The following is a 24,805-nucleotide window of genomic DNA, read 5'->3' on the forward strand; positions in this document are numbered from 1 at the left end:
TCTCATCAGAGGAAAAAGCCTGGAAAAATACACCAACTACTAACAGTGGTGGCTGGAGGGAGTGGGTTTAGTTTCCCTCTTTCTGCGAGCTTCTAGGCTTCTATGTAGAACCTATGTTACCTACCTAAGTATTATCATCATCACCGTCATCATGTCTGAATTATCTGCTTCCTCATTACTTCCGCTTGTTTTCAGGCCAATCCTAATGGCTTCAACAACCCAGACATGCTTATTCAAAAGAGTGGCCAGGAATTGTATAGAAGCAATGCTTTTTGAGAATTCTCCTGGAACTAATAGTTCACTTAGTCAGCAGTGTCATGACCACTGAATATTTACTGATCACCTACTACGTGTGAGGAAACTTTTAGGCAGCATGACATGCGAAAATGGTAGGGAAAAATCAAACTTCAGTTCTGGTCTCGACTGCACAACTTAGGACCTCGGCCAGCCTCGATCAACTGTCTTACCTGAAACTGGGGACGGCCAAACCTGCTTTTCAGAGCTGTTGTGAAAGGTGTTTGCCAGTAGTCAGCTCGGTCTCTGGTACCAGCGGGTGCTCAACAAAACTCTAAAGCAAACTAACAGGAGCCTGCCCAGGACGAAACAGTTCCTCCAAGAGTACTGACCCCCATATATATTCACCTCTCATTCCACTTTTGAGACTAGTCGTGAAAGCACCTGAAATAAATCAGGCTTGTGGTGGGCGGGACATCCTAGTCTCGGGACAACAGACAGCCTTCTCCTGGAGCCAGGCACATGCACGGGCCTAACGCGTACCTTGTCCACTCCACAGTCATCATCACAATTCACTCCGCACTGGGGAGAACCAGCCCCCCTACTGCACTTCAGGAGACAGCTAGCACCGGCTTTTCCAAGGTTATTAGTAGAACCTTCTAGGATCTGAGAAAGACTCTAGTAAGTGCCACCAGGGACTGCCAGCTTCTCAGAGAGATCACCTTCCTTTTTTTCTGCTGGTTCAAAAGAAGTGTCTCCTCCATCAGCCAACTTCCTTTCTGCCTTAACAAAAGGCTGGATTCGTTGGGCTGGCTGGAGAGGCAGCTACAAACGGCAGAAGGAAAGTGAGAGAAAAATCTGCAGCTACTAGCTTCCTCCAAGAAGGAAGGGTCTGTCTGTCTGTCTCTCTCTCTCCAAGGAGGTCACCCAGACTAAATAAAGGACGCAGGTGAAGGGACCAGACTCGTGCTGCTCCTGAAACAGCACACTTTCCACGCCAGCTCACAGGCAGAGCAGACGGACCGGGCCCAGCACTTACTTTCCGAATGCAGTATTTGCCGAGGTTTTCATTGTAGCGGAGAACGACGACTTTGTTGGGCATGGCTGCACAGATGCAGAGCCCGTTCTCAATCTGAAAAGTAATCGGAGGAAAAAAGAAAGAGTGTCACTGGTATGTATACTGACTCCGCAGCAAAACTAGGAAAAGAACATCGATTTAGAGCAGGGTCTCTCAGCTTCAGCACCACTGACCCTTTGCACCAGCCAACTGTCTGTGGTGAGGGGCTTTTCTGGGCATTGTCGGATATTGAGCAGCAACCCTGGGCTCCACCTAGTCGATGCCAATGGTACAACGGCCAGTTATGACACGCAAAGATGTCTCCAGACACTGCCCATTGTCCCTGGCGGGCAGACTCACCCCTGGTTGAGAGCCACTAATTTAACCAAAAATGCAGAGAAGGCTCAGAAAATCCACCTGCCCCCCATGCACATGTTGTGTGTGTGTGTGTGTGTGTGTGTGTCTTTTGCTCGAAACAGATTCTTTTGACAATATTCAATCCTCAGGGAGGGGAAAGGCAGTAGACATTGCTGTAAGAATTTGGAGAAGATTTTAGTCCAAAGAGAAAAGTTCTTAGCTAAGAGCTCTGTGTAGAGTTCTACATCAAAATTCTGTTTTTCTAGAGTAGCTGAATCCCTCTTACTTCACCTTGTACACCAAGATCTCTGTCATTTCATCAAGGACAAATGGAAGCTTATCGCTCAAATCAGTCCTGAAATGCAGGTGGCTGGCAGGGTCGGTGGAGATGGCGTAGAACAGGGAGGAATATACAGGAAAGTGCAAATTGCTGGTAAGGTTCTATTTCTAGGGTCGACTAGTAAGTTTGTGGATGTTTACATTATTAGGTGTTATAATTTTAGTGTTATAATTTTATAATTTACATATATACTCCATACATTTTTTTTAGTATTTCAAACATTATAATGAAATTAATACAATTTTTAGAAACCAATTTTTGGAAACTAAGATGCACATTTCTAAGTAACTCATCATTCACAGAAAAAATATCATAAGAAATTTAAAAATATGTGGAATGAAAGAAATGTACAGGGTGCAGCTAAAATTGTAGTTAGGGGAAAATGCATAGCCCTTAAATGCTTATTACAAAAAAAGGCCTAAAAATTAGTTAAACATTCCGCCAGCAGAGGCCCGGGGGAGCTTACCTTGCCAGCAGCAAACAAATGGCAGCCCTTGACAGCTTCGAACACGTTGGGCGAGACGTCTGGCTGGGCGGGAAGGTGCGACTGTGCCAGCGACTGCTTCACTTTCTTCACGTCAACAAGACACAGGGCCCGTTCTTCTCCTGAGGGGAAAAGGAACGGCTTCTTGGTCAGTGTGAGGCCATTAAGCAAAGCCACGGGATGGCAATCCTAATCTATTCACAAATAAAAGCCAGCAAAGCGCCATGGATGGCCTATTTCCCACAAATTCCCATAAACACAGTTTAGGTCCAAGTTTTAGATCTCAAATGAAAACATCTGACCTCTCAGTCAAGATTCTGGGAGAAAAAATATTCTGCAGACAGAAAGATATTTGGAGAAGGTGAACTATTCTACTTAAACATAAGAGTAAGGATGCATCAGGAACAACGAGGGGACGTTTTATAAAACAATAGGCTCGGACCACTCCAACATGGCGATGTCGTGAGAGACAGAAGAAAGGCTGAGGGCTCGCTCGGGCGAACAGAGACCAAAGAGACGTGCCTAGAAGCAGTGCATGGTCTCCGACTGGGTCAGTAATCAGGAAAATAAATGCCATACCCTAAAGGATGTGACTGGAGGCACACATGGAGTCTGATTACGTACAGTATGTCAGATCAGTGTATTCCAGCAAGGCTTAAACGCCATGAATCATCACTGTGCTGTGCAAAACTATTCTGTATGATGCTATCCCAGTGGGTTTGTGCCATGACCTGTGTCCAAACCCATACATAACACCAAGAGCAAACTGCATGTAAGTTGTGGACTTCAGGTGACAACGACGTGTCAGTGCAGGGCCATCAATGGTAAAGAATGTACCCTCTAGTGGGGGATGCTGATGGGGGTAAGGTTGTGTGTGGTTGGGGGGAATCTCTGTACTTCCTGTTCAGTTTTGCTGTGAACCTAAAACTTCTCTAAAGAATAAAGTCAAGGAGGAAAGGAAGAAAAGGAAGGAAAACCAGTAAGAAGAAAGAAACAAACACACACACACACAAAGCAAGCAAGCAGAGGAAAAGAGCTGAAAGACCAAGAAAAGTCAATTCCTGACCATATTAGTGCAGCCACTGGGACCCACCCAGCTGTGTCTAACAAACAAGACCTAACTGTGGATGTTCTGAACACTGAGACAATAAATTACTGTTTTCCCCTTAAAAAAAATAGTATCACCAATAAAGAGAGAGGAAAAGAAGTTTTGCCATGGTTATGTGAGAGAATACCCTTGTTCTTTGGTGACATGCTGGAGAACTTGACGGCAACTGACTCTCAGTCCAAAAAAGTGATAGCATGCCTGTGTATCATAGGAAAAGGGAGGAAAAAATGTGGCAAAACCTTAACCAAGTGGTACACCTAGACAAAAGCTTCTGAGAAATGACGCAGAAACAAGAGACAAAGCACACAGAGCCAGCAAGCTCTCAGGAAGTCATGGCTCACAGTGGTGTAAGTGTGACGATGACAAAGGTGTGACGTTAATGAGTCTGAGGCTCGGTACCCCTCACCCAGCATAATGGTGAGATGTTCCCTGGGGGCATCAGTCTGTGATTCGCTGGACCCCAAGGGAACCGAAAATGAACAGAGAAAGTCATCAGCTTGGGCACAAACAGGGACAGAGAGAAAAGAGCTGCTTCTGCTCCAACCTGCCACCAGGAGGGCCTGCCTTTGTGTTGCACAAGCACAATATTTGGCTTTCAAAGCGTTCTCCTTAAAAGTGAAGAAAAAGCGCCATGTCCTTGGCCTACCACCTGCTATCATGAGTAGCTTCTCCAGGTCCTTGATGATATAAATTTGGAAGACTGCTCCAATTCCTGGGACGTGAGTAAGGGAGTTTTTCAAGACATTCAGTGCATAGAGTCCTTCCTCGGTGCCCACCAACACCACCTGAGGGGGCGGAAGGCCAAAGGCAGAGCATGAGCATCATCATGTCACCATAACAACCCCAAATAGTAAGAGCAACAAAGCCCATACAGCCCTTTCTTTCTTGACCGCAGATGGCTACTGCCAGACGCCAGCTGACAAGTGTCTGAAAAACACCATTACCTGGTCGCTGAAGGGCAGTGTGCAGTTCATGTCTAGACGGTCATCACCTTCCAGTTTCAGCAGGGAGTTTCCAAGCAATTTCTTTTCATATGTGAAGAGAAAAGGAAAAGGAAAAAAAGAGAAACCTGGTGAGATTATACTGTTCATGACCAAACCATCCGGACAGACAAAAGCAAGAAGGGAGAGACATTTAATGCCAAAAAGAAAGGCAAGTGACTCCTGAAACTGCTCAGAAACACACATCTGCTCTTGGCTTGCCTCGTATTTTGATCTGAGCTCAAAAGGCAAGATGCGAATCTTACCGCTATCTCTGGGGTGGTTGTTAATTAGCATCAGAGTTATAAATTCGCTTGGACACAAGTGAGCAAACATAATAGACATAGAAAAACTTCTGGAGTAGGAAATAAGCTGAAGCTAAAAAGATGTCACCTGCAAAAGGTTAATAAGCCACATGGAAGGTTCCTTCCCCTCTAGGCTGCAGCAAAAGTGCAAAGCACAGCGTCAGCAGCAAACCAACAAGCTTCTGAATCTCTTTACCTGAACACACGCAGGCAGAAGCTCGTAGGAAAGGCAGTCACGGCCCTATTGTACACATATTAATATCAATTTCAGGTAAAAGGCTTACACGGGTAATGATGAAACAATTCATTAAAACAAGACTACACAGTGAGCAGAGCTCCTTATCAAGAGGCTCATGGTTAGGGATTCCCGAATGCTGAAACTTAAAGTGTTTATTAGGAGCTAAGTGTTTGAAAAGAGCCGTTTGGTCTTCAGTAGAGAAAAACAGCAATGAGCAATGAGCCCTGTTTATATACTGGAAAGTTCTAGGAGAACTGCTGCCAATCAAGACACACCTACGTCTCTAACATCTTAAGGATAAGTAGGTTTCAAACCTGCCTACAGAAGAGCAAATCGTGTGGAAGCAATTGAGAAGGTTATGAAAAGCCTGCCTAAAGTAGACATGTCCGTCGGCAGCCTTCCATGCTGCTTCGTGGCCAAAGTGCTTGAAACTCAAGCCTTCAAACCAAATAAACTCATCAGAGTAAACAAGAGAGAGGATTTCCTTATAAGTCCATCAGCTGCTGTGTTGCCATAACCAAGAGCTGGGTAACCATGCTGACTCCCCCACTCTAGAAGGCTGTGGGAGGAGGACCCATGACGCCCAGGCAAGCCCCCTGGGAACCTGTATCTGTCACCACAAAACTCCTGGTCATCACAGTCTCGAGCCATCACCACTCAGAGAGGGAGCCCGAGGAGAATCATGGTAGCCAGAGGGACCCCCACCCCCCAAGTCAGCCTACTTTTCAAAGAGAAGCTCCAGAGCCCATTTTCATACTCACAGCATCGGCTTCTGCTTTTTCCCTAGAAACTCTCCCACCTGCGACAACTGATTCTAAGGCGGTGACCCAGCGCTGTTTGTCAGGGAAGCTGGGAGCTAGCAAGTAGAGGGTTCTCCCGGGCCAGCAGGTGGTGTGTGGGTGGGATTCCATCTTCAGTATGTATGGGACATCTAGGAGATGGGACAGAGAGCACAGGGTTGGGTGTGGACTTCCCCACTCCCGCTGGGATGGATGGCCCTGAGACAGCAGAGATTTAACCGCTAACAGGAGAACTGAGGAGGGTGGGCACCCTTTCCAGGCCAATCCTGCAAGTGCTCCTCCCGCCCTTGCCAATTCACCAAGCCTAGCCGAGCTCTGGGGTGAGGCGCCCGTTTCTCCTCACCTGCTTTGGCTGTATTTGCGAGTTCAGAAGCACCAACGGCGCCATGAATAGATACGTCCCCGTCGGGAAGGCACAGCTCAAATTCTTCCACCGGCCTCTGTCCAGCTTGGTGCAAAGAGGAAGGGCAGAAAGAAAAACAAAAGAACAGGAACAGGAACAAGAACAAAGGGGAAAAAGAGGAAAAGAGAAAGAGAGAGAGAGAAGGCAAGAGAGACAGTGCAAGAGAGACAGTATGCATGGAAAGAGAGGCGCACGAGAACAAAGGAGGGAAAGGGTGTGCAGAGAAGGCGGAGAGGGAAGATAAAAAAAAAATAAAGTGTGTCAGATGAGTAGCACAGTCAAATTTCTGATGACGATGCGGATTTATGGGTTAGTTGACTGAGGCAGAAGTTCTCGGAAGGTGTATTAGCAGGTAGAATCTTCAGGGCAGCACCCTGCAGGGTCTTCAGAGGGGAGACCTATAGACGTGAGTATCGTACCAATAACCTTTAGCACAGTCATATGGTGTTTAATTTTCAAAAATGGAAAATCGTAGAAGGCTTGCAACGCAGTCCGAAAAACAAAGCCTTCACGCCAAGACTGGGAGACCTGGGTCCACCGCGTGCAATGAAATTCCCCCGAATTATTAATTTACCTTCTCTGGCTTCATTGTCATAAATGAGGACTTTGGATCCCTCCAGGACAATGTACTTCCTGTCCCAGCCTAGCTGTCCTCGTTTGTTATTCCTGGGAAAATAAAGATAGAAAAGAAGAAATGTTGGAACTCAGAAGAATCAGGCGGGAGGAAGGGGTAGGGTGGAGAAGGAATCCCAGGAAAAATATCCCTAGAATTCTCTGGAAAACACCAGGAGTGGAAATGGCTTGTGAACTTCTGTGCCAGTACAGGGGAGGAAAAACTTCCTTCAACCCTTCTAGGTTCTGTGGCTGGCACAGGAATCCAACTAATATCAGACAGATGAACAGGAAAAAAACATACAAATTTTGTTTTACATGGGCATCTCCATAAGAAAATAAAAATCCAAAAAGCCGATAGACTCAAGTGCTTATATACTAGGTCGAAAAAAGAGTAGTAATTGTGGAAAAGTAACTAAAATGTACAAGGAGGCCAAAGAAACACAAAATTTCTCTTGTTCAGCCTTGACTCCCAGTCTCTGGTGATAAGAATGTTTCTTTCTTCCTGGTACAGGGAGGGCAGCTTTTACAGGGAGTTTCATCTCTGTCTTTTAGAAAGGGAAAGGGGAGGTCAGAGTGTCCTTCTTGCACCTGCTGTTTTTCAAGTGCCTTTAGCTCAAAATAATCCTTGTCCCAGTGTGGCATATCTGGGGCACCCTTCACCAGCACCTGCCCCAGCACCTGCCCCAGCCCCAGCCCAAGCTACCCTGCAGCAATACCTGGGCACCTTCATCCACCCTTCCAGGTGCAAGCTGCTGCTGGGCTCCTTGGACTGGAGACCTGGAGAGTTCATTTTGTCACGGCAGAAGGCCTCAGTGAAGTGTGTGGCATATTCAGCTGGCAGGCCACAGGTAGCTGGCAAGCACGTGGAGCACTTGGGATGACACATCACCTGACATTCTAGAAAAAAGCAGAGAACCTGGAAACTTGCTCAGCTGATCCCAGACCATTCCCTCCCTCTGCCAGCCAACCCCATCAGGCCTGTCAATCTGGCCAAGTCATCCAGGTAACCCCTAAACTCCCCCAGGAGCCAGGCCTCTGCAGAGAGAGGAAACGAGAGAGCCAAGGGCTCTCAATCCAGTTGTCCTGGCTTCTCCCAGGATGTCACAAATAGATGTGTAAAGGACACATCTGCATGGTCCAGTTGGAGCCAGCAAGCATGCAGCCTAAAGTTAGGGAGAGACCAGCCTGGCGAAAAGGGGGCTGGAAATTAGCAAAGCCAAGGCATTTTGCACAGCAAGTTGGAGACACGAGCTGAAAACAGGTATAAACTCACTCCTCTAACAGAAGAAAAATAGCATCCTCCCCCTAAAACTAAAAGCCTGAAAATGTGCACTCTCTGCTAAGGAATTTGATATGGAAAAAACCACCTCCCGCGGACAGGTTTCTTTGGGTGGAGATGCAAGGTGCCCACCACAAGCACACGGCCACTGCTCCTACCGAGACATTTGGATGCCTGGCGGCCGAAGTGCACAGTATCCAGGCACACAGCACACTTCGTGGCTCGCATGTTCAGTCCTACGTTAAATCGGTGAGGAATATTGTGGTGCATGCGCTCCTTAAGACGCCGATTGAATTCTGGAGGAAAATTTTAAAAAATCATTAGAGTGCTACAAATTATACCTTCAAGAAGGTGAAAAGACAGCTTACAAAATGGGAAGAAATATTTGCAAATCATATCTCTGTCAAGGGACTTGTAGTTAGACTATATAAAGAACTCTTACGAAGCAATAATAAGATGGCAAATAACCCAATTTAAAAATGAGCAAAGGATTTGAATAGGCATATCTCCAAAGAAGATAAATAAATGGCCAGCAAGCATATAAAAAGATGCTCAACATCATTTAGTCACTAGGGAAACACAAATCCAAGCCACAAGGAGCTACCAGCTCATGCTCCCTAGGGAGTCTAGAGTTAAAAATATGGAAAATAAGTGTTAGAGAGGGTGTGGAGAAACTGGAACCCTCATATGCTGCTGGTAGGAATGTAAAATGGCACAGCCACTTTGGAACCCAGTCTGGCAGCTCCCCTAAAAGTTAAACATAGGATTATCATATGACCCAGAAATTTCACTCATAGGCATACGCCCAAGAGAACTGAAAACATATGTAGCTACAAAATTTGTAAACAAATGTTCATAGCAGCAAAGAAACATTCAAAGTCATGAAAGGCAAGGACCTACATCCAAGATTACTCTATCCAGCAAAACTATCGTTTAGAATGGAAGGGTAAGTAAAGTGCTTCCCAGATAAGGTCAAGTTAAAGGAGTTCATCATCACCAAACCCTTATTATATGAAATGTTAAAGGGACTTAACTAAGAAAAAGAAGATAAAAAATACAAACAGTAAAATGACAACAAACTCACAACTATCGACTGAACCTAAGAAAAGCAAAAATAAAAACAAAAACAACTTAAGCAAACAACTAGAACAGGAACAGATTCACAGAAATAGAGATCACATGGAGGGTTATGAGCAGGGCGGGGAGCAGAGAGAATGGAAGAAAGGGTACAGGGAATAGGAAGCATAAATGGTAGGTACAAAATAGACAGGGGGAGGTTAAGAATAGTGTGGGAAATGGAGAAGCCAAGGAACTTATATGTATGACCCAGGGACATGAACTAAGGTGGGGGAATGATGGTAGGAAGCGGGGTACAGGGCAATGGGGAATAAAGGGAAGAAAAAAATGGGACAACTGTAATAGCATAATGAATAAAATATATTTAAAAAAAATAAGGAAGGAAATTTAACACATGATACAACATGGATGAACTTTAAAGACCTTCTGTTAAGTTAAAAAGAAACAAAAAACAAAACAATAACAGCCATGGCTGGTGTGGCTCAGGGGATTGAGTGCTGGTCTGCGAACCAAAGGGTAGATAGTTTGATTCCTGGTCAGGGCACATGCCTGGGTTGTGGGCCTGGTCCCCAGTGGGGGACACGTGAGAGACAACCACACACTGATGTTTCTCTCCCTCTTTTGGAAAAAAGCAAAAGAAAGGAAAAAACAGTAACAAAAGAAAAAAAAAAACTTATACCATGTGGGAGATAGCCAACATACTGAAAATGTCCAAATCAATAAAGTTATTGGTGAAAGTGAAAAAAAATTAGTAAGACTGATTTTTTCCTTTTAATAGGCCCCCCTCAATAGTGACCTAGAACTAGTTAAATAAAGAGAAAAACTAAGGATCCAAATTACATTCTCCATATAACATCATCCCCTCCCTGTATCACAAAGTTGTAAGGAGTAACTACGTGCACATGATTAAAAACTGTCAACGTGCAACACATCGGAAGGAGGTGCTTAGAGGTTACAGACACCTCAGGCAGGCCAACTCTACACTGTCATGTCAGTGGGCACCAGAGCAAAAGCCATTCCCTCCTGTGTTCCGATCACCATTTCAATGACTTTAAGAGTGAAGTTCTTTGACTGACTCTGTTATGCAAACATAGAAAACAAGATGATATCATCATTAAAAAAACCCAAAAAACAAAATGCCATCCAGATTTACAACTAAGTAGGTTTGATGGTGACACCATGATGCTAAACCACAGCTCTGTTCCACTCTGCCTAAGACTCCCCAAACCATCCTCTTTGGCCTTTATTTTTAAGTCCTTTTCATCTCTGGGTGAACACAGTGCTTCTGAAACCACAAAGGAAACTCCTTACACTGTTGGTAGGAATATAAACCAGCACAAACTGCCAACACTCAAAAAGCACATAACCGTTCACCCAACGATCCGTTTCCTAAGAGCACACCCTGCAGCCCTAACGCCCGCAGAGGTGCAGGGCGCTCACTGCTGGGTGTGTGAGGTAACAGGCAATTGGAAATAACCTGAGTGTCCATCAGCAGGGGCGTGGTTTAGGAGACAAATCACAGGCTCGCCATGGAATACTATGCAGCCCTTGAAAAGGATGAGGTCCATCCACATGTGTTAATAAGACCCACTCTAAGATAACATTTTCACTAAAAGAAGAAAGGTGTTTTGTAAAGCGTAGCATGACATGCTCTGGTATTTATAAAAGAAAAAAGGGCTGAGAAAATATGTTTATTTTCTAATACTTTTAAAATTTAGTTATGTAATATAAAATACATGAATAATACAGACATGCAGCTGCTGGATGAATACAATGGTGACCCTGAGTAAGGGAACTAGGATTGCGGGGGAGGGAGGAGGTGAGAAGACTTACTTCTTACTTTTTATCCCTTAAAATTATTTATCTCTTTTACCGTATGTCTGTATTTCTTAGTCAATGAAAAAATAAGTCAACAAAACTCCAACCGCCACTTAAGAACACACCCTCTGGAGTTGAGGACTCCTTCCGGCGGCTGGACGGCGGGGCGAGCAGGCTCATGGCACTGGGCTGGTGCTCAGGTGACCGCACGATGGCAGACATGGCAATCTGCTGCCTCGCAGTGGCTGGAGTAGATGGGTGCGGATGGTCTGTGGCTTTCCGGTGAGCAGCTGGGAAGAGAGCAGCCCAGGGCCTTTTGGTTAGCTGAGTCAGCAAGAGGCCCAAGCCAGGTGGACTGCCCCTGGGTTATCTTTCAAGGACCGCAAACCAAAAGGACACACACTGTACAAAATCAGCAACACCAAGGATGTCGCGAATTTTTCAGACTTGGGATGTCTGGACTGAAAGCTTATGGGCCTAAATACAGATGCTGAGCTAGTCTTGAACAATCTCCTTGAGATTGGTCATAGAGAGTCAGGAGTCCCTACCTTCCTCCCGGGCGGACCGGAGCTCAATGCGGGTCTTCTGAAGGGCTTCCTCTAGCTCTGCGCAGCGAGCTTTCTCCTTCTCCAGAGCCACCTTTAGCTCATTGTACTGCAGAGGAACCTGTGTGGGCAAAGCAGGGTCCTCTTTCCGTCGACTAAATAAACCCTAGCAATGGAAACAGAGATATCTCCTAACTCCTGGAAACTGGCACTTTAAACTAGCTAAAGGAACTCTGACTCAGGAGGAGCATACCACGAAAGCCAGGAGCATACTCACTGTAAGCAGATTTAGTAAAAATGGCATGTGAAGGGGGAAGGGGGAGACTGAGCCACAGCCCATTCCAGTCAGCTGGAAAAAAAATAGGGGTGCGCAAATTTTCATGGAGAGGGTTTAAAGATGCTTGCATTGCCACCACCTCCTCCTTAAGCATTCCCAAGGAGAGCCATTTCCTCGAAAAATGGAAGTGGAGGATGGAGTTAGGATAGATGGCTCAGAAATCACTCTTGCCTTGAATTGTCTCAAGATTCTTAGTTACAAGACACAAAGATGAGTGTTTTTTAAAAAAGGAAATTAAAAAAAAGAATGGAATGCTAAAATGATATCAAAACAAGGGGCTTACTCAAAAAAATGCAAATGGAAATGTATGTTGTCCGTGGACGAAAAAAAGGAAAATACAGTGAGACAAAAAAACAAACAAAAAATGGAAACACCCTAACTACAACAGGTGACATAATCCAATAACAGTCCATTGCTAAAATAAAAAAGAGTAAATATCATAAGCATAACAAACACAGTCACACAGTGTGCAAGAAACGCCTTCCCCTACAGGCACCACTTAGTAGGAGGTGCTTCCGAATACTGCTCTATCCCCTTATTGTAGATACAGCATTGGGGACACTGAGACCAACTGCCTACTTCAGTCCTCTCCTCAGTGTTCCCGGTCATCAGAGGCTTTTCCTGTGAAAGTGCAGCCACTGCTTCTCGGAAGTAGGAATGCCTTTGGAAGGTAGCTTAATTCCTTAGAGACCTTTTCAAACTGAGAGCACTTGGCCAAACCTAGTAGGAAGGCTTCAGTGGTTTAGGGAAGTATGTTAAAAGAAATTATTAAAGCTTATTAAATTATTTAAGCTTATTAAAAGAAACCTTCCCACATGCATCTATATCATAGGAAACCTGTCCATAAGTTGTTTGTTTGGGGATTTTTTATTTTTGGGCTAGTTTTTAATTTGTCTGCTACAACTTTAAAGGGATGGTATAATTGTCTGTAGTCAGGCGTTTTAGGCAGGTCACTTCGATTCTCTGGGTCCCTAGTCTCTTCATGAGCCAATCAGAAGGACTGGGCCACATGATTTCTAGTCTTTCCTGGAGTCCCAAACATGTGACCTGTAATCTCTCTGGAATACCATACTGTGGCCTACTAATCCCTCTGGAGTCCCAATGTGAGCTGAGAACCCCTGTGGGGAGTCGTGTTCGATGACCTGTGTATGAACCTTTCCCTCTGCTATCATTCCTACCCCCATTTCCTAGGTTTAAAAAAACAACAAAACAACAAAAAACAGAGACAGGCACCACAATTTTAAAGGCCATGAACATAAATTAGTTTGTTACAGATTTGATAATATCCTCTCTTTAAGAGCTATTCTGATTATCTCAAAACCTACATTTCAACCCAAAATAAAATAAGAAAATGAATGTTTTGTTTTCTTTGATGTTCCTTGGATTATCTATCACTGTGGTTTTCACTGAATCATAATGATCAGGCAACATGTCAACCCCCGACTTTTCCAACATGCTGACCCACCTTTTTCTTTTTCGCAGGCTGGTCCATTTTGGCTTGAAGAAAATCAATGAGTTTGGTCTGTTGAGAAATAGTGCCTTCCATTTTCACCTTTTCATGAGAATAAAGAACCTAAAATTCATGAAAATGAACATAACCTCAGACATAGAAAGAACTATATTTTTTAATTTGGTACTTTAAGAAAATAAAAAATAAAGTTTTTAGGATACTAGCATATAAAAGTTCAATATAATCAGTCAGTCAATATTTATTTACTTAGCCCTACTCTTATAGCCAAAAAAGGAGGGGAGGAGGACAGACTGAGGGGTGGATAGATATGTAAAGAAGTTAAAATAGCAAGCAGTTAATATTAGAATCTCAGGGGTAGTTACTGTAGAAATTTTCTAACTTCTCTGTTTGGAAATTTTCATAATGAGATATTGGGGAAAATAGACAACAGCGTACAACATAAAGATACTGACCATATCACCAGATGGCTCTTAGCCATCAGGTTTTGCCTCCACAGACAATTTTTAAGTGAATTCCCTTTGCCAGCTCTCACCTGAATGTTTTCTAGCTGATATTCCAGATCGCTCCTTTCTGTCTTCAGCAGATCAGCCCGATCTAGAGCTTCTTGCAGCCCTTGAGTCAGACGGAAAATATGGTTCTTCTGCAGGTCCATCTGCTGCTGTAGCTTGGCTTGCTAGTGGGAAGAAAGGCCAGAGCAAGGCTCGCCAGCCCCCACAACACAATTTTTTCCCACACTGTTCCTATTACCAAACTAATTTCAGGCCTAGCACCAAGAGTTCAGCTTCCGAAATCATCTCATTCCGGAATTACCAGCGGATGCACGCACAGTTAAATAGAATTTGCACAGAACTCTCTGAAGGCCGGCAAGTCATGGGGTGTCCACTGTAACAGGAGGTCCAGGCTGGTGGAGCCGCCTCCCCAGTCAGAGCTGCAGTGAAGGCTATTTTGGTATTTAAGAGTATGACCACCTGAGTTGACACCGAAGGCTTATTAGTGCCCTGACAACTAAGTTCCTATTTGTCCTTAGTTTTTGGTTTTAAGATCTCAACTGCTGTTAGGAGAAGTCACTTTGTCCAGGCTGTGGGGAATAAACAAAGTGAAATCACATCATTTCTAACTTAAAGGGGACCTCATCAGGCTGAAAGACCCCAATAAGCATGCAAATAGCCACAATAATAGGAGATATTTCTACAATGTGGGGAGGAAGGAAGAGGAAGATCCCAGATTCAGTGTAAGTGTTGGTAAAACCCAGGAAAATTTTTCAATGCAGTATACTGAAAATAGTTTTGTGCTGGAAATCTCTCCAATTTTTACAATGGAAATCAACCCCAAAAAAGGGGGGGGAAGGCTGTAACAATATTGGTTTTTTGGCTCTTTCCTAAAATGCTTATTTACAAAAAGCAGGAGAGAGCAGCTACCCTGACAAGACGCTGCTTGATTTCATCCAACCCTTGGTTTATAGTCTAACCACACTTGCTGTGGCCCCAAAACTCTCTTCCTGGGCAGCCTAAATCCTCTGCAGACTAAGGACAAAGAGCTAATGAAGAGCAATACACTTCACCATGGAGGTTTTCCAACAGACAATGGCAATGGCAGTGCTCTCAGACCCAGCAGGCCAAGAGCTACTGACGACTCAGAATTTGCTGGCTGCCTTGTCACACTGCTCTTCCCTCCACCTCCGTTTTCTGCCCTCCTCTTGATAGGCATCACAGCATAAGGGAAGGAACCCAGGCTTTGCAATGTTAGAGACCCTGCTTTAAGCACTGCCGTGGACACTTATCAGTCACATGACCATGGGCAGCTCCTGTTGCTTCTCAGAGCCTGTTTCTTCACCTGAAAATGGGTATAACACTTGCCCTCGCTGAGTGACATACTGAGTGCAGTGCTGAGTACACAGTAGGTGCTTAATGAATTTTAGTACTATTTCCCTTGATCTTTTTTCTTCCTTCCATCCAGCTCAGGTGCTCCCCTCTTTCCCATCTGCCTTTCCTGTCCCTGCCAACTCTGCCAGCCTCTCCCCTATCACTCCTCCACAGGTAAGAGATACTGTTACTAGCCAGAGATCGCCTGGACTGTGAGCCAACCTGGAATCTCTGAATCAAACCACAGAACCCCTAAAATTAAAAAAAAAAAAAAAAAAAAGCTAAGATAATTTCTTCAAAAGGAGCTATCCACACCCTGCAGCATGAGTGATTTCCTCTGCAAACTGCCCTCTTTCGCTTCTTCCCACTATTTTAGGACAACATTAACTACTAGGCAGGAGGCAGAGAAACAAGTGCTGGGGATAAGAGTCTGTCTGGGGATAGCCAGGCCCAAGATTTTTTCCTAGAAAAAACACAGCAACTATCCCTTAGATTTCCAAGAAATAGGCTCCTTATTTATCATAAAAGAAAACAAGAATGACATTTGTGATCAGTGAACGTTTTTCAAAACCATTTACTTCCCAGAGAGAGGCAAATGGGAGCTATTCCTGGTCAGTCTTAGACTGAAAGGAAGGCTTTAGTTATGTGCTTGGGTCTGTCTGGCAATTTTACGAGGGTGACATGAGAGTGGGAGGAGCATGAAGAACCTGGGTGGCAGAAACCCTCGTGGTGGAAGGATGGAACTAACAAGAGAAAGTTCGATAGGATGGTATTTTTAAAAACTTCAACTGAATAAATACAGGGCATAAAGACGTAGGAAAAAAAAAAACTTATGGAAGCACAGGTGGTGACTTAACAGATGAATGGGTAGCAGGAGCTCCCCAAAGAGGTTGAGTCCTGAAGGGAGGCGACGATGTCCCACTGTATTCCGTGCTGTTCAGACCACGTGGACTCTCCTAGAAACTCTCTTTGAAAAGACAGATCTACCAGAAAAGAACATCGCCAACCTGAAATGTTTCACTTAGAAAAGACACGGTGGTGTGGAGTGGGAGAGCACCTTACTGTCAAATTGACTACCGTGGAGATAATATGAGCAGTTACCTCATAGAACTGCCACAAGGATTATATGAATTAACTCACATAAAGTACTCAGACAGGCATGTGGAGGGTAGTAAGTGCTAATTAAACATTAGTTATTTTGGTTAATAATCAAGTAACCAATATTAATCTGCTACTTTAGTTGGAAATATCAGGCCACTCTCTATTTGCAAATGTTTTGATCTAAAAAACCAATGGGTGGAAGTTATAAGCTTTCATTCAAACTAAGAAAGACTAGAAGAACTAGAGTTGCTGAAAAAATGGGTTGGGCTGTCCAAAGTCACTGTATCTAGGCCGGGGTTGAATGAGACCCACCTGTGAGGAATGTTGGGGAAGGGACTCTCTAACTTGGCCAGGAAATTAATTTGACCTGGATTAGCAAATGGACTTTCATCTTTGCCATTACTTCCAGTGGAATAACAGTGGCTATGAAGCGCCTAAAGCCATTTAGGGCCCAAGGGGAAAGATTTGGGAGAAAGATCTACCCGTAAAGTCTGCCAGGGACAGTGATGAAAGAAAACAGCGGTGCCAAGTGCTGAGGATCTGGACTAGATGACTGACACATAAAAATTCTTCCCAGCTCTGGGACTCCGATTCCGGCCCCATGGACAAGTCTCTATACCTAAGGACAAGGACAACTGGGTTAAGCCCTTGGTCACATGCTTGCAGGGTGCACACCGCAACCCTACTCAGGCCAGTAAACATCATTCTATGTTTCATAATGGTTTCAACTGTCAGTGAGATCCACCTCGAACGCATGTCAGCCAGATGCCTGTGCTCAAAAATCTGCCTGTGAGGCACAGACTGGGAGATGGGAAGTGCTCTCATGCAGTTTAGGAGTGAGAACGAGGGGACTGAATCAGGGTTCCTGCATCTCTCCCCAGCACCGTCACTGACTCACCATGTAACCTTGCACCCAAGTGCTGAGCTGCCAGGGCCAGCTCTCCTTCCTCAGAGAGAAAATAGGACAGGCGACATCATCAATTATTTTTGTTCTTTCTATTCCCAACATGTGCCTAATGCGGGGACATTGCCTACTCATTCCAGATAAAAGACTATAATTCTCTATTTGGCCACCAGGCAGACTTGTGAATTTTTACTATGGTGTTCTCAGTGCTGCCTTTAGTAAATTTCCCACTCATATATAAACATATATAATTAATTTTATTTAAATCTTTTATGTGGCAAATACGTATCACGTGGAATTTAGCGTTTCAACCTTTTTTAAGCGTGCAGGTCAGCGGCGCTACATACATTCGCACTGCAGTGCCGCTGTCACCACGGCCCATTTCCTGATCCTTCCCAAACTCTCCGCCATAGTTTGGAAAGTATTATTCTATGAAACGTTCCAAAGTCATGTGCAAAGTTTTCATCACATTTTTCAAACAATAGCAAGCAATATTATTTCTGCCAGCAGAGCCCTTTGGGAGCTATGGGTATCATACAACAAAACATCAATTAAGCAGAATAGGCACTCTGTTAACTGAAGTGTCGGCTCACTATGAGTTAAATAGAACGCTTAAATATCTTTTTACAGTGCATTTGTCCTGGCTGGCCAAGGCTAATGAACAAAGCAAAACCACTAGTGATTCAACATAGAGGGGTTTGCTTGGGAGTAGGAAGTAGTTACCACTTTAGCGATTTTCAGATTTCTGCTAATGAATACAGGAACTAGCAGAAGGGATAGGTTCAAGAGGTCATTTGGGCTTTTCACTTTATGTCTCAATCTCAGGGGATAATTTTTTTAAATGAATTAACCAAATGTTCAAGTCTTCATGAAATTTGTTACTCAGCATAATCTGTACAAGTTTCTGCAGTGTGCACCGAAGCTAATTTGCATGGATGTTCTAACAGCCTAAAAACGTCATTTACTTTGGATATTAAGAATAATTTAACTTAATATTCATTCGCCATCGCCCACATATTTAACAAACTTCCACTGGGAACATACTCACCATGGACTCAACACTCTATGAAGCACCACGTGGGAGGACACAAATGACAGAGACCCCCTGGCCTTTGTGACACATTGTTTTTTAATGTTTAAGGACCTTTAAGAAAGTTTTTAGTGACCAGCTTACTCTTCCTCGAAAATTCCAGTCGCAAAGTTTGAACATCTAATTTGGACCTGACCACCTGAACACAACAAATTTTCATGTTCAAAATTGCACCTGGCTCTATTTAACAGGTGTTTTACACTCACCTCTTCCAGAAGCCTTTGTTTGAGCTCACGCTCCGTCTCCAGTTTCTGTTGCAAACTCCGGGCATTCATTTCAAGCATGGCATGTTTCTTCTCCAGGTCATTGAGCTGGACATTTGGAAAAATTGGCCATGGTGCCACATTTAGGAGTGTTGGATACTAATGACTTTTGCAAATACCCACAAACCTTCACATGTAAATAATCAAGTTCCAAAGGTCAGAACATAAATACTGTTTTTTAGAAGTATACCACAAAAGTCCATGTCAGAGATAAACCTTATGTAGGTCATTTCTATGAGGACGGGAATTATTTGTAAGGGATAGGTCATACGTGTAGCTGTGGCAAGTCCTAAAGAAGTGACTGCTGAAGAATTTAATTATCTGACATGCTGTGGTTAAATTACATAATATTCATATGCTGAACATTTACTACTTGCAAAGGATAATATCAGGGGCTTTGAGGATAAAAGGATGAACAAGCTCTCTCAAGAATACTGCAATAAGTCACAAAGGCAGAAAGTGGTCCGTAACTAGACACATTCAAAAATAATGAAACTGCTTTGTAAGATGTTAAAATTGATAAGAGGTATGGAGAAGAGAAGTTCATCCTGAATTACGGTCACCAAGAAAAGGTGGTATTAGAATGTCTGGAGTCTTAAAGGATGGGTAGGATTTTGCTATGAAATATTTTAAGAACAGTCAAACAGAAAAAAATATTCTTCAAGTTAAACAAAAAGGGGTTCACTTATCTCTAAAATTTATTTTCATCATGGTGAAAGCCAGTATCAAGGAACTCAGGGATATTCCTGAGTGACAGGCTCTAGCCCTGACTCTAATCATGGTAGTTCTACAAAATTCTGGTAAGAAAATAATCGTCGATGTCCATAAAGATTTATGTTCATCACTGAGTTATTTATGATAATAAAAAATTGGAAGAAGCTCAAATTTACAGTGCAAGTGGAATGACTAAAATAGGTGCCTCCATGAAATGGATGTTTTTAGAATTACATGTTTAAAAAATATTCAGTAATTCAAGAAAAGCCCCTAGTTACATGATTTTTTAAAAAACAATGTAAAGCTGTTTCTATAGTAAGAACCTAAATTTGTAAATGTGTGTGTACACATAAACATATCATGCAAAGAGAAAACTACAAATAAATTCATCAATATAATTGTGATGACAGGTTGTCAGTCATTGTTTTCCTTTATTTTCTGTGGTTTCTCTATCTCCCACAAGGATCCCAAATAATTCCTTTTATAATCATAAAATAACAGTTATACAAATACAAAATTCATATGACTTCATGTGTGTGTGAAAAAGCGTGTCTGTGTATACACTTCAAATTTCTCTGATCTCCACTTACGTTATCTGTAACACTGAAGCACCTATTTTAAATCTCTTTCAAGACTATTAGATAAAATCTCCAAAACACTTTGTAAAAATAACGTGGAGTGTGGCGTGGACAGAATGCACATATTTCCAATGTGAAGACACTGAGGGCTTGCACTGTCGTCAGACTTATCACGTCCCTGGCCTTAGAACATGGGCAGACTGAGAGGCCTATTACTGCAGTGACGGAGTGATGGTTAGTCCTCACCACCCAGCACTTCCCGAGGATGCTCAGCATTAAGTCCCTAAAGCCTTCTAGAAATCAAGAGCCAGAAAATGAAAGAGCTGTACGCCCAGATCAAAACTCAGACTTCAGCGGCCCAAACAGGGAGATGGTAAGAAGCCACTGACTGACTGATGCCCCAGTGCCCACCACACCCACCGACGCTATTGCCAACCAAGGATGTCCCACGATGACACATAACTGTGGGACCTCACTGGAATGAGTAAAAGCATGTTTATGAAATATATTGACCAGAGACTGAATTTGAATTTTTGTCAATCAGGCCTTCTAAAAGTAAGAAATAAAATGTTTTCCTAAAAGGTAGAAGAGACGGGCGCTGACCTTGTCGGAGAGGCTCTCGGCTTTCAGCTTCTGTTCTTTGAGAGCCTGCTGCAGAGCGAGAATCTCGGCCTTGTGTTCCTTCACAGCCAGCTCTACTACCTGGCGCGACTCAGTGATCCGCTGATCAGCTCTGGCCCTGCCGGAAAAACACAGGCCTACTTTCAGAAGCCCCATCATCAGCGATCTGGAGAAAGGAAGCTGGCCCATCCCTAGTCCTGATAAGCAACCAAACAGGCTGTGGGCTAGGTAGATGCCCAATCTTGATTCTTAGTTCCAAACTATGTCTTGCTTTCTGACTTACTACAGAGCGAAGGTTTGACCCACTTTAGGCCTTGGGTAAAAATACTCTTAAAAGGTAAAGTTCCTGCCAGTATTCACTTGGAAAGGTTGACTAGAAAAGGGCATTTTTCCAAATGCAACCGGACTAAATGGAATTTTTCAAAACTGTCACACCCTCCCATGGGAGTAGAAGTGGAATGAGGTCCCACTGAAGGACTGCCGGGTGCAGATCATGGGAGACCCCATTCGAGCAAACATTTCCTCTCCTTAAAGTATATGTAAGACGTTAAGTGTTTTGTGCTCATCAGGAAACTGAAACTTGAATCTGATGAATTTATCTGTCAACTAGGTTAGAGAAAAGAAAAACTAGAAGCAAACTGGAAAAATCACTTCCCTTCCCCAGGTAGGCCTTATGTTTTGGCTATTCCATACCTGGGCATGTAGCAAGCTCCTCCAAGGGCAACGTTCCCCTTCCCTACACTGCAAACCCAAACCTGGCTCAGCCTTCAAGGATAAACTCAAAGGCCGTGTCCTCCATCAAACCTCCCCCAACTTCTCCACCAGAAGTAGCCTCTCCTTGCTCTGTATCCAAAGCACAAACGGACTTCCTTCCTGGCCTACCCCACTCTCTATTTTAGGTGATAAATGTTTGAATGCAGAAGTTATCTCCTCCACTGGACTCTTAGCCTCTTGAGGACAAGAATTAAGAATTAGATTCAGCTCACCTCAGTATCCCACATAACACCAAAATGGGGGCCGAGGGCATTTTATTATTGCCCCTGAAAGTATACATGAAATATTTACCTAAGCCCAGACCATAAATGTACCTCTCAGACGTGGTTGTGTGCCTCTTAATGCTGAAGCCAGTCTCCGATGACCAAAACTGTCTCTGAAGAACTCTAGAAACAGCTAGGATAGGAGCTGAGCTTGAGGGCAGAGGGAGGGGATCTGTGTGAATGCGACCAGAACATGCAGTGAGGACTCGGGGCCCACGAGTTCGCAGGGAAGCAAGAAGAGGAGATGTTAAACCAGCAGTCCCTCACGTCGGCAAAGTTTCTGAGTGAGAGGATATCCAAAAGAGGGACTATTTCTACCAGTTTCTGTTGAAATTGATGATTCTTAAATTTAGACTCTAATCTTTTCCTAGTTTAACTGACAGTGTAGACTATAATATCCAACACATTCATAATAGTTGAGTCTCCTATATTTAAGTAAATGTGGAAAATACCAAAATGTGACAGAATCCAACTGAATGATGGACGCTTCTATGTATAGTTTACCTAGCTTAAGGAGTATCACAGGAAGGTAAGTTTCAGAGGAAGGTGATGTTGGTGAGGTTAGAAGGATGGGTACGATTCAGCTGTGCAGACATGAAGCCGTGGGGCTAACTCTAGCCTGTATGGTGCCTTGGTGCAAACCGGAAAAAGGCACCTGTTCTTCAAGACCGTTTGTTTCCATCTGTTGGCAAACTGTCCTAACATGCAGTTCTGTTCAAGCAAAACACTGTCCTGCCATGAGCTAGAAGGCTGTCCTAATAAATCTTCAAATCTGAGATGCCTTCAGTGTGAAAGGCACCCCTAGAGCTATGCAGCACACAGCCTGCATTGTCGTGGCTCTGGCAGGAAGGGGATTCTATGCCAGTGGACTGGAAATGAAAGTGAGAAAGCAGAGAACACTGCCTGAAAGAATTATTATTCTTCCCTATCAAGAAAGAAAAAAATCCTAAACCATTCTTGCAAAGCAGTTGCTCTCAACTGGGGGGGATTTTGTACCCTAGGAGTCATCGGACAATGTCTGGGACATGTTTGGTTGTCACAGCTTGAGGAGGGGTGCTGCTGGCACCTAGTGGGCACAGACCAGGAGGACGCACGACATCACAGAGTGCACGGCAGCCTCCATGACAAAGGATTATCACTGTCAACACTGCCCGGGCTGAGCAGCCCTAGGGTAGAGGGAAGGCCAGTATTACCCATGAGCAGGATTAAAATGGTGACGGTCTTGCTACATGGTCACAATGATATGAAACCTGAGGAAAGAGTTTCTGCAAAGAAAGCACTGAGACATTTGCCATGCTCTGACTCCTAGGTCTCTCCGCGGAGTGAACAGACACCAGCTAATGCCATCAAACCCAAATGACACTGAGCATCGTTATGACTAGGGTGGCCGACCCATCCTGGTTTGCCCAAGAGTCTCCCAGTTTTAGCACTGAAAGTCTTTTGTCCCAGGAAACTTCTCAGTCCCGAGCAAGCTGGGACAATCGACAATCGGTCACCCTGTCCATGACTGCCAGGTGATCTTGCTGTAGTCACCTACCATCGGCTTTCTACAAACAGAAGGTCCCACCTGCTCTGTTTCTCAGTGTCCAGCATCCTCTGTAACTCGCGAACTCGACACTCAAACTGGGACTTCTCGTCGCCCAGGACACTCCTCCACGCCTCCCACTGCCGCTCCTTTTCCAGCAGCTCGTCGTTCAGGGCCTCCAAATCCATGACCTGCTCCTCCAGCATCGTGCAGGTGGTCTTCAGGGCCTCCATCGTCTGCAAATCAGTGCCACTGAGTTGTGCCTTGTATCAAATGAGGATTCCTGGATGTTCCTTTTGTCAGATCAGTTTCAGAAAAGCACAACTTTCTCACTGCAGCCTGAAATACCGTTTACCTTTTTCTTCTGCCGACTGAGGGGACCAGATGGGAATGAACGAAGGGCCATTTCTGCCCCATCTTATAGGCAGAACCCAAAGCAGGGCCACAAGTTAAAGACCAAAGGGCACACACTGGCCTCCCAGAGCAGTGTATTTTATTTTTAATTTTTAAAAATCAAAATAAAGAATAACTACACTCTTTTAAAAGCCATTTTTAAAACCCCCAAGCCTTCGAAGCAGACACAACCTTAAAAAAGAGCACATTTACTGGACGGGTTCAGTCTTGGAAGCCGGGGGAGAGATGCACCAGGCACTCACTCCGATACACAGGGGTGGGGGATCGGGGGTCTCTGACACGGTGAACTGCCCTTACTTGTTTCTGGCTGGTGAGCTGCATCTCTCTCTCCGTGATCTCGCGGCGGAGATGGTCCACTTCACTTCTCAGCTGCGCTATTTCATCGTTGGCACCAGAGGCCTCATCGAGTTGTTTGGACAAGTAGAAATTTTGGTTGTTGAGCTCAGCGTTGTCCTCCGTCAGCTGGTTTAGCTGCTCCTCCAGGTCTGTGATTACCTATAAAAGATAAAAGGAATCTGGTTACACACCCTGCAAGTCAATTTTCAATGAGAAAATGCTTCTAGAGCCATGGATTTCTGAAGCTGTGGGACACTGGCAACTAACGAGTGGCTCCAGTGTTTGCCGACCCAACTCTAAGAGCCAAACCCAAGCTTCCGTTCTGTGCCCACCCTCTGAGTACTAACACACACACACACACACTGTGGTAGAAAAAGGAAAGTCTCATTTCTAACTCAGGATTCATCTGGAAAACAGCAAAAGCAAATCAATCAAAAGTGAAGGCCATACAGAAGGGGCAACTTTAAGTGAGATAAAGTTCATGGACAATAATATAACGTGGAAAATGCAAACTGAGGAAAGAGGAAGGAAGCCTGGTTTCGCAATCCGCTAAGTAAGCTGAAGTGCCCACAATACCATCTATTGCAGCAGCCCCCACCTTTCTGGCACCAGGGGCTGGTTTTTCCACAGAAAGGCGGAGGAGGGTGGGCGGGGGACAGGGAGAGGAGACAGAGCTCAAGAGCACTTCCCTCATAACCCAGTTCCTAACAGGTCACAGAATGGTACCAGAGGCTGGGGACCCCTGATCTATAGGAGGTTATAATTAGAGACAGTCTTAGAAACTAAAATAAAGTTCTTATCAAGGAAGACTTAGTGGAGAACAGTAAGTTATTTTAATAATATCTCAGGCAATATACTTAATTTCATGCAACAAAGGGAATAAAAAACTTCAGGGGAGCTAAGAGTAATCCT

The 24,805-nt window shown here is 44.2% G+C and overlaps 1 protein-coding gene across 6 annotated transcripts in view; it reads right to left on the bottom strand.

Moving 5' to 3' along the window:
• Positions 1–24,805, bottom strand: part of CIT (citron rho-interacting serine/threonine kinase) — a 140,656-nt gene that overhangs the window by 12,426 nt on the left and 103,425 nt on the right. For 5 of the 6 annotated variants that reach the window (XM_045200958.2, XM_045200957.2, XM_071221879.1 and 2 more), the window contains 18 exons: positions 23,855–24,052; positions 23,186–23,379; positions 20,564–20,699; positions 18,612–18,716; positions 13,981–14,121; positions 13,443–13,550; positions 11,644–11,806; positions 11,221–11,385; positions 8,359–8,496; positions 7,638–7,818; positions 6,881–6,972; positions 6,247–6,351; positions 5,865–6,034; positions 5,062–5,106; positions 4,525–4,605; positions 4,230–4,365; positions 2,455–2,594; positions 1,274–1,366 (listed from right to left, as the gene is read on the bottom strand). In XM_045200958.2, coding sequence (XP_045056893.2) covers positions 1,274–1,366; positions 2,455–2,594; positions 4,230–4,365; positions 4,525–4,605; positions 5,062–5,106; positions 5,865–6,034; positions 6,247–6,351; positions 6,881–6,972; positions 7,638–7,818; positions 8,359–8,496; positions 11,221–11,385; positions 11,644–11,806; positions 13,443–13,550; positions 13,981–14,121; positions 18,612–18,716; positions 20,564–20,699; positions 23,186–23,379; positions 23,855–24,052 — 2,391 coding nt within the window. The remainder of the gene's footprint in view (positions 1–1,273; positions 1,367–2,454; positions 2,595–4,229; positions 4,366–4,524; positions 4,606–5,061; positions 5,107–5,864; positions 6,035–6,246; positions 6,352–6,880; positions 6,973–7,637; positions 7,819–8,358; positions 8,497–11,220; positions 11,386–11,643; positions 11,807–13,442; positions 13,551–13,980; positions 14,122–18,611; positions 18,717–20,563; positions 20,700–23,185; positions 23,380–23,854; positions 24,053–24,805) is intronic. The other variant, XM_071221877.1, reaches the window with a different exon arrangement.

Source organism: Desmodus rotundus, chromosome 7 (genome assembly GCF_022682495.2).
Source record: "Desmodus rotundus isolate HL8 chromosome 7, HLdesRot8A.1, whole genome shotgun sequence".
NCBI lineage: Eukaryota > Metazoa > Chordata > Mammalia > Chiroptera > Phyllostomidae > Desmodus > Desmodus rotundus.